This window comes from Electrophorus electricus, chromosome 22 (assembly GCF_013358815.1).
Source record: "Electrophorus electricus isolate fEleEle1 chromosome 22, fEleEle1.pri, whole genome shotgun sequence".
NCBI classification, from domain to species: domain Eukaryota; kingdom Metazoa; phylum Chordata; class Actinopteri; order Gymnotiformes; family Gymnotidae; genus Electrophorus; species Electrophorus electricus.
The window spans coordinates 8,486,354-8,506,595 of NC_049556.1; the positions used below are offsets into that span (position 1 = coordinate 8,486,354).

At 49.2% G+C, this 20,242-nt stretch overlaps 1 protein-coding gene across 1 annotated transcript in view; it reads right to left on the reverse strand.

Annotated features, from left to right (window-relative positions):
* Window positions 1-20,242, reverse strand: part of LOC113570346 (proproteinase E-like) — a 31,868-nt gene that overhangs the window by 6,190 nt on the left and 5,436 nt on the right. Inside the window, exons 2-3 of the mRNA XM_026998697.2 lie at window positions 799-887; window positions 541-638 (exon numbers count right to left, since the gene is read on the reverse strand). Of these exons, the coding sequence (XP_026854498.2) occupies window positions 541-638; window positions 799-887 (187 nt within the window). The remainder of the gene's footprint in view (window positions 1-540; window positions 639-798; window positions 888-20,242) is intronic.

A 20,242-nucleotide genomic window follows, 5' to 3' on the forward strand; every position in this document is an offset into this window, starting at 1 on the left:
CCCAGACTCTCCTCGCCCAAGTTTAAGAAGGTTTATTTTCTGCTGCACTGAGTCACTAAGCACTTAAATATGCACTTATATCTAGAAAAAAAACATCTTCTCTCTAACTTCTCCTGCCATTCTTCTTGCTCTTGGAAGGACTTTAGCAGGATAGTATTCTTAACATTGAGAATCTATTGTCATCTATTATCACACGAGGATACATATTTGGACAGAAGCTACAGAGAATATTGTGAATGTGAATGTAAACGAGGGCTCTGTCTGCTGTGTCTGCTCTATCGGTGGTGTCTGCTCTGTCTGCTGTGTCTGCTCTGTCGGTGGTGTCTGCTCTGTCTGCTCTGTCGGTGGTGTCTGCTCTGTCTGCTGTGTCTGCTCTGTCGGTGGTGTCTGCTCTGTCGATGGTGTCTGCTCTGTCTGCTGTGTCTGCTCTGTCGGTGGTGTCTGCTCTGTCTGCTCTGTCGGTGGTGTCTTCTCTGTCTGCTGTGTCTGCTCTGTTGGTGGTATCTTCTCTGTCTGCTGTGTCTGCTCTGTCTCACTCACAAGATGCATTGACCAGCAGTGAGGACCCAGCGTGGGGTGATGAGAGTACCCCCACATGTGTGGTACCAGCGAGTCCCATGTTTAAACTGCAGTGAGATCTATAGACACACACACACACACACACACACACACACACACACACACACACAGACACAGACATGTACTCAGAGTTAGTGATCAAGAAGTCAGCAGTCTCTTGTAATGAGTTCTAACGAATAGACTTCACTTAATCGGCTCAGTGCTTCTATGCCCGCGTACCTGCCAGGGCCAGGTGTGAGGCTTGGCATCTTCTCCGTTCACCACTTTACCAGAGATGGGCTCGACCTCAGGAGTGCCACATCCATAGGCTAAAGGACAAACACACACACACACACACACACACACACACACAGTAGTTACACTGTAAGGCAGCCCAAATTGCTGCTTCACATCACCCACTGCATTAACTTGTACCTACCATAAGCTCCCAAGAGCAGCAAGAAATTCAATCTAGTGAGCATGGTGTAGGTGTGTGTGTGTGGGTGTGAGTGTGTGTGTGGGGAGCTGGGCTCTTATATCTGCCACCGAGCATCCTGCACTGAGTGCGGGCCTCAGCACCTCCTTATCTGCCCTGATAGGAGGTGGGAAGGCCCTGCTGGCCTGTTCCCCGGGGCCACAGGGCGGTGTGATTGAGCTCAGCCCCCAGCGTGCGAGACAGACCATCTGCATGTGCAGGTATACGCATGTATATACACACACCTACGCCTACGCATACACACCTACACCTACGCATACACACACCTACACCTACACGCGCACACACCTACACCTACGCGCGCACACACCTATACCTACGCGCGCACACACCTACACCTACACGCATCTACGTGTGCACACGTCTACAGCTATATGTGCATGTGCGACCCACAAAAAAGCAGAACTTTACGTTGCTAGGCGTTTGTCCAAAATGATGGGATGCCATGAAGAGAGTGCTAAAGTGAGTGGTAGAGAGAGAGAGAGAGAGAGAGAGAAGGAGGGAGAACATGTGTGTGGGACCCAGCGCCAGGTTGAAGCCCTTCACAGCCTGCGGCTCACGCATGCCGCACAACCGCGCGTGTTGGCTGTTACCCAGGAACAGCGCAGCCGCGGCGGCGTTTCCTCTGTTAATAAATAACAAGCCATGTCAAGCCTCACTCCAGCTCCTAGTGCTTCTGAAGTGCACTTTCCCTCTCTCTCTCTCTCTTTCTCTCCCTTTCTCTTTCTCTCTCTCTCTCCCTCTCTGACTCCCATCTTTTTCTCTCCCTCCTCTTCCCTGACAGTTTTGTCCTCGCTAAAGGAGAATTACGGTTCTCCCAGAAACAAGATCGCGCCCGTAAATCCGTCGCACAAGGAGGCGCGGAGAATCGGCATTTGGCCGAACAGCTAAAGAGTCCTCAGCAGCAGAAGCCCGACACCTCATTATCCCATGGAACCCAAAAAACCCCAATACTGGATCGGCACTCGGCAAGGACGAGGATGAGTGTGTGATGATGAGCGTGTTGAAGATGAACGTGTGAGGATGAGTGCGTGAAGATGACCGTACATTTTCCAGGTAAATCTGTACTTCTGGTACGATACAGATACACGGATTTACAGCTGAATACACTGGATAAATATTGGGAAACGTCTTTGTCCGGTGCAGTAACTCATGCTAATTAGAACAAATGTAAACGCCTGTCATCTCCACCGCTCTCAGCGTGTCCGAGATGTGGCCAAGACGTCACTCAAACTCCTCCTGAGTCAAACACCGAACCATTTCTGTTTTCCATCGAGGTGACCCCTGGAAACGCGTCCTAAATCTCCCCCCACTGCACCCAGCTGCGGTAGGCGCTCCGCCAGCGAGTCCAGCCTCCACCCACCGGTGGAGCTAAATCAACAGCGGCTCCGTCCGCTCCTGTCAAACAGGAGCCGTGGCGAGGGCAGGAGCTCCCCGAGTGGAGTGCCGAGGTATCATGGAGAACGCGGTGTGTGATTGGAGGCTTTTTAACAGCTAAGTCACGTGTAGCCCAAACTAAACGGAATGGAGTAGGGAAGGTGAAAAAGTACCCCCCCCCGTACGTGTGACTAAAGCCTATATTTCCTGTGACTAAGGCCTCCACTTCCTGTGACTGAGCCCACCACTTCCTGGGACTGAAGCGTCCACTTCCTGGGGCTGAGTGAATTCAAACTTTTTCAAACTTAAAAAGCAATTAAAGAGCTGTAATTTACCATTCAAATAAATTTCAACAAAACATCATAAAAAAAAAAAAGCCTGAACTTGTTGAACTCACCAGAAAAGAAAGGATGGACCGGGCTCAGCTGAGCGGATATGTTTCTTTAAAAAAGACGATGATATCACCAGGATAAATTCAGAATTTCCGCAAGCTCTCCATATTTCACAAACATTAACTATTTTCTGGAAAATGAGGTCAGGCCATCATAATAAATTTGCGAGGACAAATACAAAGTTAAATAAAAAATATCCAGATCCCACGAATAATTTACTGTTTTGATGTTTTACATTAGAGGCAGTTGAGGGATGCGGAGATATGAGATATGCGTATATCACTCTTTACCATCTGGCAACACGTAATTAAACAGCTCCCACTTGTTTTAGCAAAGTTTAAATAATGAAAGACTGTAACTGTTCCAAACCCAGATGTAAAGCAAATCTGAAAGAAAGTGTGCATCGGTCACTCGGGAGCCTGTTATTTATTTATTTATTTATTTACGTGTTTATTTATTTATGACTGGATTAGAAGCAAATGTCTTAGAAAACGTTCTACAAAAATGTTCTACAAATATTTGTTTGATGGCATCGGTGCGTTAGGATGCCATACCTAAGAGTCCTGATGACATTCCTGTGAGGCCGCGGCCGAAGTTGATTAGGGACGTGTCCTGAACTGACGGGCTGAACGGTTGTTCTTATCCTCCCCCTTCCCTCCCTCCTGCTTAATAATCATTCCCTATCCCCCTGGGATTGGCATCCCGACACTGGGACATACTTCCTCCGGTTGGCTGTTTGCTACACCCGCATGGAACATATTAGCCCCAATCACAGCCCCAGATGTTGGCTGGATCTATCGATATCAACGGCTGAGGAAATGCCCCGACAACATTCTGCCAGTAACATTATGAGTGAGGTGTTTAAAGGGAGTTTATAGGGCCAATCTGTAATGTCGTCGAGTGTGACAGTCTTGATAGACTTCAGCTTTTTTAATAATAAAAGACACGTTTATTTTAGAGCACCGTACAGGAATTGCGACGTTGCCGGAAGACCGTCAAACACACATGCAAGTACATTTCTGTCTGCTGGAAATTACAGGATGTACTTGGCTTTTCGCTAATCCTCCGAGCTGCCTCGGCACTGAATTGCCAGCTCCTGATTTCAGGACTTAAAGGTGTGTGGGAGGTGAAATTTCCAGGAGAAAGTCTCCACACCCACGTTCGGTTGAACCCTTAGCCGTGTGGCTTAAAACCCCAATCGAGAACAGCTGTGTCTCACTGACTGGTTTGCCGACACTGTGGCAGCAGAGGTGTTCAAACACGACTTTGTATGTCGTGCTCTCAGCAAGTTCCACGTTAGCAACTTAGCCTGGAGCCGAGGCCCCCTCAGACGCTCCCAGAGAGCCCGGCACACCGGTGCCGTGGTCCCTACATCGAGGCTTTCCGATGGGTCCGCTCTCGGCAGTAATGGGAGCTGAATGTGTTTTGCTATCGTGTGTCCTGCTCCGATTGGAGCCCTGCGGTGAGGTCACTGGCGGCAATCCCTTTGAAAAAGCGAGGCTGGGTGGTGGGAAATCAGGGGTAACGAAAACTCACATGGAGCTGTCTGTCACGGGCCTCGGAGTGCAGGATATTGGTCAAAAAGACTGAGGAATTCATAACACAGCCATCATCTCCTCCGGTGATAATTGGCTGTGCTACATGAAGGAGATTTCAGTCCAAATAAACATAGCGTCCCTCCGGCTTTACCGCAGGGAACTTTACCTCAAGAAATTAACTTCACAGAGCTCTCTCTCTCTCTCTCTCTCTCTCTCCCTCTCTCCATATCTTTCTCTCTCTCTCCCTCTCCATATCTCTCTCTCCATATCTCTCTCTCTCTCCCTCTCTCTCTCTCCATATCTCTGTCTCTCTCTCCTCTCACTCTCTTTCTCTCTCTCTCTCCCTCTCTCCTTCTCTCTTTCTCTCTCTCTCCTTCTCCCTCTCTCTCTCTCCCTCTCTCCTTCTCTCTTTCTCTCTCTCTCCTTCTCTCTCTCTCCCTCTCTCCTTCTCTCTCTCCTCTCTCTCTCCCTCTCTTTCTCTCTCTCTCCCTCTCTCCTTCTCTCTCTCCCCCTCTCTTTCTTTCTTTCTCTCTGTCTCTCTCCCTCTCTCTCTCTCCTTCCCCTCTCTCTCACTCTCCCTCTCTCCATATCTTTCTCTCTCTCTCCATATCTCTCTCTCCATATCTCTCTCTCTCCATATCTCTGTCTCTCTCTCCTTCTCTCTCTCATCTCGCTCTCTCTTTCTCTCCCTCTCTCCTTCTTTCTTTCTCTCTCTCTCCTTCTCTCTCTCTCTCCTTCTCTCCTTCTCTCTCCTCTCTCCCTCCCTCCCTCTCTTTCTCTCTCTCTCTCTCTCCCTCTCTTTCTCTCTCCCACTCTCCTTCTCTCTCTCTCCCCTCTCTCTCTCTCCCTCTCTTTCTCTCTCTCTCCCTCTCTCTCCCTCTCTCTCTCCTTCTCTCTCTCTCTCCCCCTCTCTCTTTCTTTCTTTCTCTCTCTCTCCCTCTCTCTTTTTCTCTCTCTCTCTCTCCCTCTCTCTCTCTCTCCCTCTCTCTCTCTCCTTCTCTCTCGCTCCCTCTCTCTTTCTCTCTCTCTCCCCCTCTCTCTTTCTTTCTTTCTTTCTCTCCCTCTCGCTCTCTTTCTCTCTCCCGCTCTCCTTCTCTCTCTCTCCTCTCTCTCCCTCTCTCTCTCTCTCCTTCTCTCTCTCTCTCTCACACACCTCACCCTCTGTCTTCATATTTTCATCTTTCCTTTTATCACTTGCTTTTCCTCTACTCCTGGCGTTCTCATTCCTTTGGCCTTTCTGTCTCTCGGTCCCATTCTCTCATGGCCTGTCTCACTCCATCTGCACTAACACCCCCCCCCCCCCCCCCCCCCCCCCCCCCACCAGGGTGTCTTAAAAAAGGAGGTTTTGTGTGGTAATTGGCTCCATTTGGGAACCTTGAAGCTCCTGCGGTGACACTTTTGGGCCCCCACCCCTCTCTTTTCAAAGCCACCACCCCATCCTCATGCCCGCTCTGCTGATCCACGAGTCTTTCCCCTCGTCCACGTATGGAACCTTAACCAAAACCGCATTGGACAAATTAAGAACGGTTTAGTCTGTTCTTCTGGCTTGGATCACGAGACCGTAAACATGAAGTGCTTTGGTCATTTAAGAAGTGAGCCCCCACCCCCAGAGCCCTCCGTGTGATTATCTCTGTTCTTTTAAATCATAAATTAAACTAAACCTCGGCCCTCGGGGCCCTTGAAATGTCAGAGGTGTGTCAGTGTGTAGGGACGCGATTGCAGTAAAAAGATACATGAGTTTTAGTTTCGCGTGATGTGGCGTCTTATTTACACAGGCATCAGGCACGGGTCAGTGGGGCTGTGTAGGGCCTCTGGTCAAACGTCCCATAAAAGAAGTGATGGCTTTCTCGGGGCTCTGTCTGATAAAAAAAAAAAAAAAAAAAGACATATTTTCCCTACCTCCAGAAAGACAAATGTTGCAAATTATGGATGCTGGAATATCATATGATGTCTCAGGACATTCCACAGCGTTCATTTTCTTTGACTAAATAAATGGATACTCTTGTTCTGGACTATCTGATACTAGTAAGTTAAACAAATATTATTATCCAAGGTTGTTAAGAATCTTGAATGTTAATTAATTATAAGACAAAGATATTTTGGGTGTTACAGGGATTATGAAAAATGGTGAACAGTGGACCAGTACGATTGGCTGTAATCTGAATGGAAAGTATTGATGTTTGCTTTTCCATAGATTATACAGGCACCTGGTTAGTGTGAAGGAAAATTGACACAAAAAGAGCCCTCATCAAAGGCCTCGGACTTCAAAAGCGCAGGTCGGTAATCATGCTAACTCACTAATAGCTAATGACTTCCCAAAACGAGCTGCCAGTTTGTATTACACAGCCGCAGGCTGAACCGAAGCCTGTGGCGTCCCGGGGCCGATGACTGAGGCTCGGGGGGTGGGGGGGTTTCATTCGGGGTACGTCGGGGCATTTGAGGGGCGGGGCGTGAAAATTAAAAAAAATGAACGAACAGACGACGGCGGCGAACGCGTGGCTAACGGACGGAGGACCACACCGAAGGGAGAGTGTTCTGGAGGGATGGGAGCGGTGGTGGAGCCTTTGAAGGTGGAGGAGCTTTGGCGTGCCATTCCGGTACGGCCCCCCGGCAACGGGCGGTCGGAGAAAGATGGGGACCTGAGACGCGGTCGATATGTCGCTCCCTTCCTCCAGCTCGTAAATACGAGCCATTTCCACATAGATTACTGGAGGGCGCCCGCGGGAGGCTGCGCGTTTGATATACACGCTTGCCTCAGCAAGGTCGCCGGTCCCTCGTCCATCTATTCCTGCATTTTCCTATCCCTCCGCCCATTTGTCCGTCCGTCCGTCCGTCCGTCCGAACCATCGGTTTGTCCGCCCATTCATTTCCCATGCTGGATCCCACGGCTCCAGCTGGTGTGTTGCCGACTGGGGTCCTTGGCTTGATTTATAACGGGCTGGACGCGGGAATATCATGTCTGCGGCTTTAACGTCTTCTTTCCATGGATTGTTTCTTCCTCGCTTGTGTCTCACACTCCCTAATGCCCTCGGCGTCTCCTTTGACTCCAAGTTTCTCCACTCTTTTTGCAACTTTTCTTCTGTCGCATTTCTCTCTCTCTCACTCACTTTCCGGCATCTTTTAAATAGCTGTCCACGAGCTGAAAAAGAGCGCACTGCTGCCGTTAACTTGCACTAACCCAGGATGCAGATGTTGTTTCGTAACTGCGCGGAGCAGGAAATTACATAGATGTGGTCCCAGATGGTGTTTTGATCCCACACTGAGTGCTTTACGAGCGTCCTACTTAGGTTTGTTAGCCGGTCTCACACCTCACGTGTTCATTATGTTCTCCCCTCGCCTGCCTTCCGGGCCAAAAAGCAGCTTTAACTGTTTTGCAAATATTCCACCGATATGAATTTGCCAGTGTTTTCAAGTGCCGTATGCAGAGGAAAAATCTGGGATGCTCCGTGGAAGTGAACACCTGACTAAACATTTGCAGAAATCCGGATTCCTTCGAGCTTGGGAATCGCACTTCACAGTCTGCTGGTGACCATGAAACTTCAGCGTAAACACTCACCACTACAAGGAGCCCGTGTGTGTGCAAAGTGTTTTCACTCTGCGGTGAGTTATGTATGGTCAGCATGCATGTAACGTAAATATGCCGGGTTCGTGTATGAATATTAAGTGTCTATATGGAAGTCTGCGTCCGTGTTCAACAAATGGGCTTACTTACACCCACGTCGGTGCATGTGCCTTTGTGATTCTTCCAGTCTTCCAGCGTTAAGACGTGTGAATGCGTGTCCTCAAAATGTCCATGTATTGGCTGCACATGTTGGGTTCATGACGGGGCCGTTGACTCTTTCTGGCTCACCTCACACTTTCCCGGTGACACCTGCGCCTCTCCACAGATTGGCGGGCGAGCGCGCTTTAATGCACCACACAGGGAGGAGTGTGTAAATCACCCACACGGTGGGATAACCCGCCCAACATCATGGCCCGGGAGCGCCAAGGGCACTCAGCTACTCTCAAACACACCTCCAAGCCACACACAGACCCCCAGCGTCTGCTGCAAGCCGAGGCAGACCTCGAAAGGCGGCCCGCGTCACGAGCTCTAATTCAGGCACAGGGGCACTTCACGAGGGAGAACAGGAGGGCGTCAGTCATGCAAAAGGAAAAAAGAAAACGTTTTTGGGAGAGTCATCTACAAGGCCATGGATGGAAAGTGAATGCTTTTGAAAAGACAGCTCATGCTCGGTTCCGGCCGCAACGAGAACCTAAAGCAAACAAATGCAAATCAGGAGCGTGCAGGGGTCTGAGCACTGCATCTATGCGGTATGGAGCACGCTGATATGAGGTAAACGCACCTGTATATTTAAAGCAGAGCAGGTCAGCGTGTGCAAACATTGCAGCTGATCTCTGCCATGGGGGCTGAGGGTATTGAATAACTAATGCCAGCGTTTCAGGGATGCAGTGTAAAGATTTCACAAAGACTTCACTGTAGTTTCACACAAGGGGAACACACACTAGAGGCAGCATGTGCTTGTTTGAGTTAAAGTTTAGTGCACACTTGTCTGTGCCTACAAGTGACACACCACACCATTACCACACCATTACAACAAGAACATGGTCAAATTGTGTGTGTGTGTGTGTGTGTGTGTGTGCGTGTGTGTGTATATGCGTATACTTTAGTTTCACCCCCACTTCACATTGTCTGTCTCTCATATGCATTCTCAAGTTTCCAAAATGTATTTATTTATATTCTCCTTATACAGGGCCACTGAGGTCAGGACTGTTTGGCGTATTGGTCCTCTGAATACTACAGGGCTTGTGTTTGCATGTATGTGTGTGTGTGTGTGTGTGTGTGTGTGTGTGTGTGTGTGTGTGTGTGTGTGTGTGAGCGTGAGTGAGGGTGCGTGTGTGCTCTTTTCAACCATGTGCTAGTGATTTGACTATGTGTTCACCAGTCTAAGAAGATCATATGTTTTGGCTGCCTGGTTCCCAGCGCTGCTCATGTCAAACACAGATTCAAGAAAATAATTGGCTGTGATATAAATCCGCGCTGATGAAAAGGAGCAACGCTGGCCCCTGGTTGGCTGCTCACTATCCTGAGGTTTCACCCAGAGCTGTCTACCTCGCCCCGCATTGGCCTGGAGGAGGTTATCCAGCGGACAGTCCCTCAGGGGCACATGCTCAGCCCATTCCTGTTTCCTAGTTGGATCGGGACTGTGTGAGAACTCTCATTTCGACACAGATTCTTGGGTGTGACGTTTATCCGGGACGTGTAACAGTGTGTACTGCCGAGAGAGAGGTGTGAACTGCCTGCTCTGGGATCATCCAGAGCAGGTGCAGAATTCCGCGTTGTCCTCGGAAGTGTGCTTTCGTGGTGGCTGGATCTTTCTGGTTTAACTCCATTCAGTTTGTATCAGTTCCCAGTGTCCTGAGGTGAGGAGACAAAGTGCTAACAGTGCCGACAGGGAGACAGAAACACACACACACACACACACACACACACACACACACACAGATCATCCTGGCTCCACATGGCTTTTTGGCCTCTCTTGACCCTGTACAGACCTGTCCCCCAAGCAAAGGTTCTTGGAGACTTCACCACTAACTTTAATTGCACAGTAAGCAAACTTGGCCTCTCTATGACAACAGTGTCGCCACGACTACAATGAATCCGTCCAGCCCGGCTTACAAGCCCCACCCCTTTCAGTGTTGGCAGGGCCCTTTTGAAATCTGCACGGTTTATTCTCTACTTCTGAGTGCACTATTGCTGTCTGATTGGTCTCGCTCCCTGTGCTGAAGCGCTGAGCCAGAGCCAGACCCCCGACCTTGGACGGCTTTTGTCTGTGACGGTGCAACATCTCCTCCACAATGTGCCATTTTTGCACCATCAAGCGGCCAGCGCGGACACGCCAAGAAAATGACAGACCGCCCCCACACAGGCCTTTGTGGCCAATGAAAACAGGTTTGGTCCAGCAGAGACTCATTCAATTCCGGAAACATTCCGTCTAGTGGCAAAACGGGATGAAGGTCGTACGCAAGGACAGCGGAAAAGACAGATCAAAAACAGGTGAAAGGACGGAACACGGCCGTTATTTCAGTGGCAGGGAGTGGCGTGTTTGGGAAACGGATAGTCACTGGAATTTATGTGGATTTTCCTCCTTGGTCAGTTACCCCAGGCCTGGAGAGGGACCGCTGTGCGATTATTCCGAGGTGTTCCATTAGATGGCAGTGTGTGGCAGCTGGAATTTTGGAAGACTGAACTATTGGACAAACTGGGCCAGGATCAGCGGTGACCTGGGAGAGCTCTAGCCCGACACCACATCAGCAAGATATACAACTACAACACCTCAGCTAAATTTAATCTTAAGGGTTCATATGAGGTCAACTGGAAACAAAATAAGATTTCATTTATCACTGGTGACTGAACTTGCAAAGAAATAAGTTTGGACGGATTTGCCTGTATTAAATTACAATAAGTAACAGGAATATAAAAATAAAAAATAAAAAAAGAAAACTGAAGGCATAGATGATCTATCCAGTGCTAGGTTTTTAAAATATAAATATAAGAATGTTCCTGCGTATCAAATATCAGCTCTTTAAACAGAAAAACCGAATAAGAGCGGATTTTGTCTGCGTGTAGGCTTTCAATTATGACACTGCAAAAGGAAGGAAACTAAATTCTCCATACTTACCTCTTTTGCTTTTCCTCACAGTTCTTCAGTACATCCAGGCCCCAGCGGTCATGCTTTTTCAGTTCTCGTTCCATCTCCTTCAAACACGGCCCCCGCAATTCAACTGGCGCACGTGCTAAACGACTCCGTGAAGCTAGCCCCCCGATGTCATATCCTGCGATAATGAATTTGCTTTGGACTGAACCTGGTCCAAGTTCGACACAGATGAACCGAGAGTTCTCGTCTCTGGCACGCAGGTGAGACAAATGGTTAAAGGTGAACTTCAAAGTCCTTCTAATAGAAGGATATCACCCCAGATCTACATGACTTCAGGTCACACACGCCGAGTTCCACGGAACCCAAAGCAGTCCGAGATTTTTCACGGCATTTCGTTTTCTTCAATATGCTTTTTTTCCCCCGGCTCTCTTTAAAAATATGTTTCTTTAAAATGTCGGGCTGGACGTCCAAACGCAAAAGCACATGCATCGCCGTGTCTTTGATATTTGATTAGATCTGAAGAAGTGAATGTAACTAAAAATGTGGTTCCTGTTTGAGATGGGACCCACATCCTCACTGTAAATCTGGGATAATTTAATCATGTCAAATTATGGCACAGGAAAAGAAAGAAAGAGGCCTGAAACGGGCCCTTCGTTCCTGGTGCCAGTGCACTTATTTTCGTCCTTCCAAAGTGAGCGCAAATTTCACCCAAGCGCCGTGTTTAGCTGACGTCTGTGGCTGAGGGAGCCGTGCTACAGCGGCACCGTGCATGCAGTGGAAGAAGACACTAACACTACCATCCTCTCCAAAATCACACTGCCTGACCTTGATGACTCGTTGCCATCAGCGTTAGACAAAGAAATAAATGTACCCAATAACAATAAAGGGGACTCATGAAATACACCACTTGCCAGCTACAGCGAAACGTATCCAATAGGGATGCGGCAAGTTCCCCAGTCATCCGAGAAACATTCAGGAACGTAAACAATGCTAGCTACTTTAAACTGTCCCTCGTATATGACCTCACGCCTACCGCCGGCTCTTAGCCTAGGGGATGTCTCTGGTTTATGACCTCACAGCCGTGCCAAGATTTTGACCCCACGCGTGTCACTGTGGTTCACGACCTCGGCTTGTCTCTGGTTTATGACCTCGCGACTCTGCTGGGTTATTAGCCTCATGCCTGTTGCACATGACCTGTGTTTGTCCCTGGTTTATGACCTCACTGCAGCCCCTCGATTAGAGTGACCATGGTGCACCAATCAGTCACGGTGTGCATGACACTACAGGCCGTGCCTATTGCAAAATGGTTTCTGCAAACAAAAATGAATATAAATAACTTAGAATTCTACTTAAGACCAGCAGTCCTAGTGGACAGAAAGCCTTATATGAGCTCTAACAAGGACCACCCCCCCCCCCCCCCCCCCCCCGACACTCTTTCAGTTACCATCGTTTTCTGTTGTATTTCTTGCTGCTAGAAGGTTGGAGAACCTTTCTGCTCTGACACAATGCATGTTCTCAGCAATAAGAGGGAAAACGGATGAAACATGGATCCTCAGATGTTTTCATGCTCATGTAACCTACACCTAAATTACACAGGATTGCTTCCAGAACATTCCTCTTGTGCTGCCCCTGTGAGAAGCCTGCGTGTAAGCTGTGCGGTACCCAAACGTGGGAGCGTGTGTATATGAGAGAAATCCATACCCAATCTGCACAGTGGGCAGTTTTGAGAAATGTGAGAATTCTGTAAATTTGTGTGTGTGTGTGTGTGTGTGTGTGTGTGTGTGTGTGTGTGTGTGTGTGTGTGTGTGTGTGTGTGTGTGTGTGTGTGTGTGTGTGTGTGTGTGTGTGTGTGTGTGTAGGCATGTGGATCACTTCCAGAACGAGGGCTGTAATGGAACACGGATCATTGCGTCGGCTGGTAAACTGGGTAATAATCTGGGACAAACGTGAGCAACTCACACGTAATCGAACCCAACGACAAGTGACAGGAGGCCATTAGCCCGCGCTCCGCCGAATGAATGCTCGGATCGCGGGCGCGACCTAAAGTCGCGGCAGCAAGGCTTCGCCAGCCCTTCCTGGAAGCCATTACGCGCCCCGGCCGACCCCGACCGACCCCGACAGGGAGAGAAGGTCGGAGGTCAACTCGACCATTTAGCGGCCTTGTTATAGGGCTCCACTTTGCGTTTTCCAGCGCTCCCACACCAGGACGGTGGGGAGAGAGGAACAGCATGGAAAAGGAGGAAGAGGACAGGAGAGGAGAGGTGGAGTAGGTGGAGGAGCTACGCGCTGACAGACACTGCCACATCACTCTGCAGGTGCAAAAGTGTGGAGAGAGAGCGGATTTAGGTGCACAGCCCGTCAGCCCGTGTTCTGTTGGCCTAACCCGGCCTAACCTCCCCGCAAACCCACTTCTCCACTGACTGCTCCACAGCTGGACGGAGAAAGTCTAATGCAGTCCTGCAGAGATTAAAAAAACACCTTAAAACACTCCATGAATGCACCAATGAGGTGATATTCATAACAAAAACTCCCCCCCCCTCCCCCCACAGGATATAAAAACAGTTACATGCCATTATCTCTTAAGAGATGGTATTAACATTTGTGCTTCTGTATGAACACACTCCCAGAGCAAATTAGTGCAGTATAACACTATATCACTCCACTGTCCCATGGCTGTATTTACACATACTCAGTGAATGCCCTGTTTTTATATGTCATATCCTAATGGGTTTAATTAGAGGGCAGAGCAAACTGCAGTTCAGCACTCAGGAGGGTTTCATCCATATCACCTCATGGACTAGTGCCACATCTATTAACTGTCTCGGAACATAAAATCCGGATCTAGGGTCAGTTTTTTGCTTTTTAGGTCCATGGGACAGAGCTTAAAAAGGAGAAGAAGGTGAAGTTAAAGTCTCCTAACATGCTCTATGCATATGGGCTCAGTATCTGAATAATTCACTATTTAAGACTCATTGCTCTTCTCTGCTGGCCACTGGAAGCAGCAAGGAATAACTTTGCCTCATGAAATACAGATAACAATCTCACCGATCACCATAAACTCCCTGGGTTCCCTACCATCTTAAAAATCTCTTATTAACTGAGCTGAGATCAGTCCCAGAAGGGCCAGAGACGCTTATGGGTGATAAAGATGACTGGTGGAATAAGACTTGCTGGCTTATTGCTGGAGTGAGTCGGGTGGGTGGCTCTAGGTGTGTGATGGAGCAGCCGAGAGGCGGATAAACACAGCACAGCAGCTCGTCGGGGTTCCCGATGCCAGCCGCGGCCCCTCGGAGGCCTCAGATTCCCTTGATAATGCTGCGGGGCCGGAGTTGTGTCAGGCGCTGTTTGCACAGGAAGACGAGAGCCCCCCCCCCGCAGCGCGTGTTCATCAGCTGGGAGCACGGGGCACTGGAATCGCGGATCGGCGGCGGAAACACCGGCGGAGGGGCCCGAGGGGCCCCACCGTGGGGATGCCGGCCAATCTGAGAGGTTGATTTGGATCGAGTGGCCTGCGGATGTGGGTGAGTGACAGGCAGACTTGGAGAAACAGAGGTGCAGGGGAGTGTTTGTGGGGTTAGTGACTCATGGAATCATATCTCTCTCCCTCTTTTCCTGCGCTCATGCTCCTGCTAAAATGACATTTTCTCCGTTTTTTTTATAATACTCTGTTTACGGGTTCGATAAATAGATACATAGTTTTTCTCCCTCTGCTTTCTCTGTTCAGCGTTCTAAAGGGGTGGGGGGTGGGTTATTGGGTCTCCGCTTGGAGTGTCACAGTCAATAAAAGTTCATTATAGTTGACAGTGTGACTGAGGGGGTAGTAGGGTTTGAGGGGGTGGGAGGCTGCCATATTCACACACACACACACACACACACACACACACACACAAAGGTTCCTGCTGTTTTGCTGTGTGCGCTAAGATACTTTTCTACTTTTTTCAAACACACATGCACAGAAAGGCTTAGAGCATCCAGCCTGCCTGACTTTGCCCTTATCCCAGTGGCCTCTTGGGAAGGAGGTCCAAAGTCAAGGAACCGCTTTGCGAAAGGTTAAATGTGTGCGGACATGTTTGGGAAAAACTAGTTGAGGTTATGCCAACTCCCACATTCGTGAAACACACTGAATTAAACCAGCCTACCCAGGGTTCACAGCAGTTGGCCTGGTCCTTAGTTTGACCCTCCACGAGGTAGCGCTGGGGTCTGTCGGGAGCTTGTAATTATCCAGGACCCATGTGGGGTGACCTTGGCCAGGCAGAAAACGAGCTGTAATTCAATTAAACTCACAATCTGGCATGTGGAGCTCTGCAGTGCTGTGTTAAACCCCTCAGTCCTGCACACAGTACTGTGCTGTCAGTTACCCCCAGCCAGAACATACCCCTGACTAGTCTACAGCACTGTAGTGTAGTCCACACTGTAGCCCACAGTGTAGCACACACTGTAACCGACACTGTAGTCCACACTGTAGCTCACACTGTAACCCAATGTGTATTCCACACTGTAGCCCACACTGTGACCCAAAGCCCAAGCACCTAGATCTTAAAACTGAGAAATATTATGAGGAATACTGAAGCAGGGCCATGGGTGGGCGTAAATTACCTCTGTGACCTCAGAACGGCCTTCACACAAGCCCTTCTTGTTTTCTGTCATCAGAAGCACACACAGCATACTGTGGTTCATTTGCATATGTAAACATGAACAGTGCAGAATGTTTGATGAGTGTGGTGAATGAGACACTGCTCTGCAGCTGGCTGTATGCTGGAGCAGATCTCAAAAAGATCTGGATGGAGATCTGGCAATCACAGCCCACCATCACCATCACCACCAGCTTGGGTGGGGTTTTCACGGGGTGTGGGCCGGAGTCTTCTCCGTGCTCTGTGAGCCAGTGCGATTTCGGGGGGTGCAACCCAGGCGACACATGTTTCAGTGACACCGCATGCGCATGCCACAGGGTCAGTGACGACGCCACAACTCCAGTCTACAGGAGAACCACAGCCCTGCGTGGTGCGGACCTGTTTTCTGTTCCCAGAATGCCTCATTCAACCTGCGGAGGGCTTGATAATTACATGGTGGAATCAAGTGCACAAAAGCGGAGAAAACACCACGAATACGATGTTCAGATGCTCAGAAATGCGAACCTTGTCGCGAAAGCACACCGATTCAATACAGCATTAGCTGCACGGAGAAATCAGTACTTCCCCCTCCGATACTGCTGTGGTGTGAGCACTCTGGACCCCCCCGATGCAGCCCGAACCTCAGTCTTCTAGGCCCCCTGGTGCCGCCGGGACGCCAGCACAGTGAACCTCTTAGAGCAATTAGAACGTCGGCGCGTCAAGCACCCCCGGTGCAGGCAAGAATCCAACTGGGCCTCCTGGTGCAGCCCGAGATCAATGCACCCAGACAGGGCCTCTCCATGCAGGATGAGGAACGGCAGCCAAACCCGACCAATTAGCGCTGGGCGTGAATGTGAGCGGGTCCGTTCTGGCGGCGAGGCTCCATGCCTCCCCGGGCCCCTGCTGTCTGCGCTGCTCGCTGTAATTCATGGGTCTACGGGGCTAGCAGGCGTGGAAGAAGTTCCCAGCGCCTCCAACTGCACGGCCATATTTCATCACAAACCGGGAATCCCCGGAGATGCATTATACACCTTATATTGCTCTCCGGCCTCATCGCGCCTCGCGTCTCTCCCTAACTCGCTCACCCCACTCCACCCGCCCGCCCAAACTTCTCTCTCTCCCGCTCTGTGGTGGGTAACGTGTAATTGCTTTGGATTTTTTGCCCTATTGCCTAGAGATGGTCTGAGCGTGGCGCTAATAGGGCCCCTAAAGACGCCGTGAACCGTTCAAAAACAAATGTGCGAGGCCCCAGATGGAGCAGGGAAATTACCCGCACGCTGCCAGATAAAAGACTTCTCTCCCAGCGATCGAGAGCTCTGATAGATGAGGCTGAGTTCAAACGTGGTTGGTTAGGGACCCTAATGAGGAAGAAAGGGCCCTTTCCCTACGGACTCATACCGGGTCCCTAACAAGGGCCTGTTTCAGCAGAGAAAAGGGCATGTGCTCGGGAACGCTGTGCAGTTCAGAGCCTTTTCCAGCAAGCAATGTTCCAGTGCTCCTGGCTTCACTGTTAACTGACTCCAATTTCAGGTGGCAGGGATAATAAAGTATCAATCTGAGGCACTAATTGAGATTTATTTTCGCAAAACCCGCGTGTTTTTTTTTTTTTTTTTTTTGCTCCGTCCCGGGACCCAGAGTCTGGTCAGGGTCTTTGGTTTCCGTCAGAGGTTGGGGCTTCTAGGCAGCGGCCCACGACGGCACCTCGCCCACCCCAACCGCGGCTCAAGACGGAAGGAACCTGGTCGCCGAGCGCAACGCCCCAAGCGGGCTTTCTCCGACCGCCGCTTTACTGGGGTCCTGCTCACCAAGGCGTGGAATTGCGCTGTTGACTGTAGCAGGAGCTGCAGTCTGCGTAGTCAATGGCACTGTTCAGAGCACCCGCTACCAGCCCCGTCTCCAGAGGGCTGTGAGTGCCTCGTAAAGAAATAAAAACACACACATTAACAACCACAGGCTGGACCAGCTCAGCCCTCCAACACACGCAGTCGCACGGCATCTTTTACTGTAAGACAAGGCCACTTACACAGTTTATCATAATCCACACAGGAGTGGAACACTTCTCAGAAACTTCCCCTCCACTGAAGGCTCACTGCACAGCCAGATGCAGCTAGCAGGACTAAACACACTGAAGGAAAAATTGTTTATGTTTTTTGCACATTATTTTTCAATAGTTACCATTCAAATGACATTTGGAATAACATGTTCTTGGAAGATGTTTATGTCTGTTTTGTTTTGAAACGTGATGCATTTATTGCTTAGGCTATATGCTGTTTGTTTGCAAGAATTAAATAAGCGTCATTATCCAGCTGGCATAACCAAAACTCTCTAATCTAGTTTTCTAATCTGGTTTATCAAATGTCCGACTTGTACCAAATTTGTCAAAAAGGAACCCATGTGACGGCCTTTGAGTAATAAAGGCCACATGTGAGCAAAGGCGGAACGTTCAAATGTTTACCGACAAGGTCTCTTTTCATTAGCGGCTGTGGAAGAGTTCTACTGCTCTACTCCTGCGTTGACCTCTTTTAGCATTCTAATGAAAATAACAAGGATATATTTTTAATAATGATCATAAATTGGCTGTTTTATAGAGATTTAATGATCTTTTAAAGTTCACAGTAAAAAGGCAACCAAAAAAAAGATGAACGTGGTGCCTACTATCACGCAATTGCACACACACACACACACACACACGCGCGCGCGCGCGCGCACACCTCGCCCAAAACGTGCCCCCATAACCGCTTAGTTTACAGTACTGTTCACAAGCCTCTGCTGTGAAACACTCAGCGCAGTCTCCCAGAATCAAGACGTCTGTGATAGATTTATGACTTTCCTTGCTCGAGTGGGCCGAAAGGCACGTCTCCGTCCAGCCCAGCCTACAGTGCGGCTGCGAGGGAGCGGCGAGCCGAGCTGGCACGCCCGCCTGGGCCGCTGTAAGCACGTCTGAGGGAATATTAGTCATGTTGAACTCTTGACGTGTGCCAAACACGGCCTGGCTCTACCCAGCCGGTTTCTTAAGATCTTCGTGGCGTTTAAGATCATATGGCGGATTGTACTGTGATCTGTTGGCATATATTTGGTTTTAGTAAACGGGTCGAAGAATTACTGCTCCGTTGTGATCGACTTAAAGAGGAGCACCGCTTGAACTTTGACCTTTAACATAAATCTAATGGAATAGAATTCTTAATGGAATTGCACAGACAAGCTTACACTAGCAGGCCTCACTCATGAAATTTTCATAAAGCGCATTAGGATTTCGACGAAGAGCTTGTTTACACGTTTACACGCTATAACACGTTTGATCACATGACCGCATGAGAAGTCAGGTGTAAACACACCGAAGTCGCATTGCGACCAGATCCCTCCAAGAAGGATCCTGTTTTTAACACATGCAATAGGCCTACATGTGTAACGCAATGTGTTTTTACCATCCGCAGACAGTTACATAAATGGAAATCTTCTTACCAAATGCTGACATCACTCTCAGTTTCTCACAAATCAAACTGATCGTCTGGCTTCTTTGCCAAGCAAAGCTTTCTCCCGCGCCTGTTATAGACGGTTTCCGCGCATATTTGATAGCGTATAATGCACTGGTAATTGCCCGTGAGGAACCGTGTTTACAAAGGCTTCAGAGTGTAAATAGAAACGATGTGTGGGGTTGTTGTGCTTTTTACGCGAGAAAGTGCGATTTCATTCGGTCAAACTGGGGACACGTTTTAGTGAAAAGTGTAAATGGAATTTGACAAAAGTAGATCCAGTGACAATCTGGGTATGAAACACACGCAACGGGTAAACAGGCTGAAAGATTCGTGCACTCTGGAATGAGTCATGCGATCACGGCGATCTTCGTAAATGATCCTCCAGTACCTGGAACAATGTTAGCACGTGCTTACCGTCAACCGAAACCAGAGTGACCGCTGGTCTGTTCTGCCTCGCTTAACAAGTTAAATTATTGCAGTGTGAGTGTGGCTCTGATCAAAACCTGGTCTGATATCCATTAAGACCAGAGCCTTACGGGAGGGATTCCCAGCAGAACGGCAACAATCTAACCGATCGCGCCGGTTATTCCCACCGGAACCGAAATGAAAACGGGGAGGAAAACAGAAGTTAGAGTGAGGTGTCTTCGTCTTTTTGCTTTCTTCATCGGTCAATTAAAGTGGAAAACAGCATCGTTGAAACAGAACGAGATCCCAATCAAATGGAACAGCAGGCCTACAGTCCAACAAAAGAGGTCAAAAGTGTCTTTTTTTTTTTGCCTTGAATGCCGGTGGAGACACAGAGAGAAAGCGATGGGGCCGCCCTTACAAGCTTACAGAAGCAGAACACAGGGACACCCTCTCCCACTGGACCGGGGCGGACTTCTGTCAAAGGGCTTGTTAATTCCGCGGGCTGAATAGATGTGAATGCGCCCGCGAACCAGCTACTTCTTTTTACAGCGTGTGAACAAATGCAACTTTTATCATCCCTGTCGCATTCGCAAAGAGGAAGAATCAGACGCAAATTGAGATTGAGATATTTTAGCGAGGGGAAGCAGCCTGTGTGCCTTTGTCGTGGTTGCTAAGCTGAGCGTCTTTGTGTGTGTAGTTTTTAGGATGTAGCCACTGGCCTTCCTGTGAGT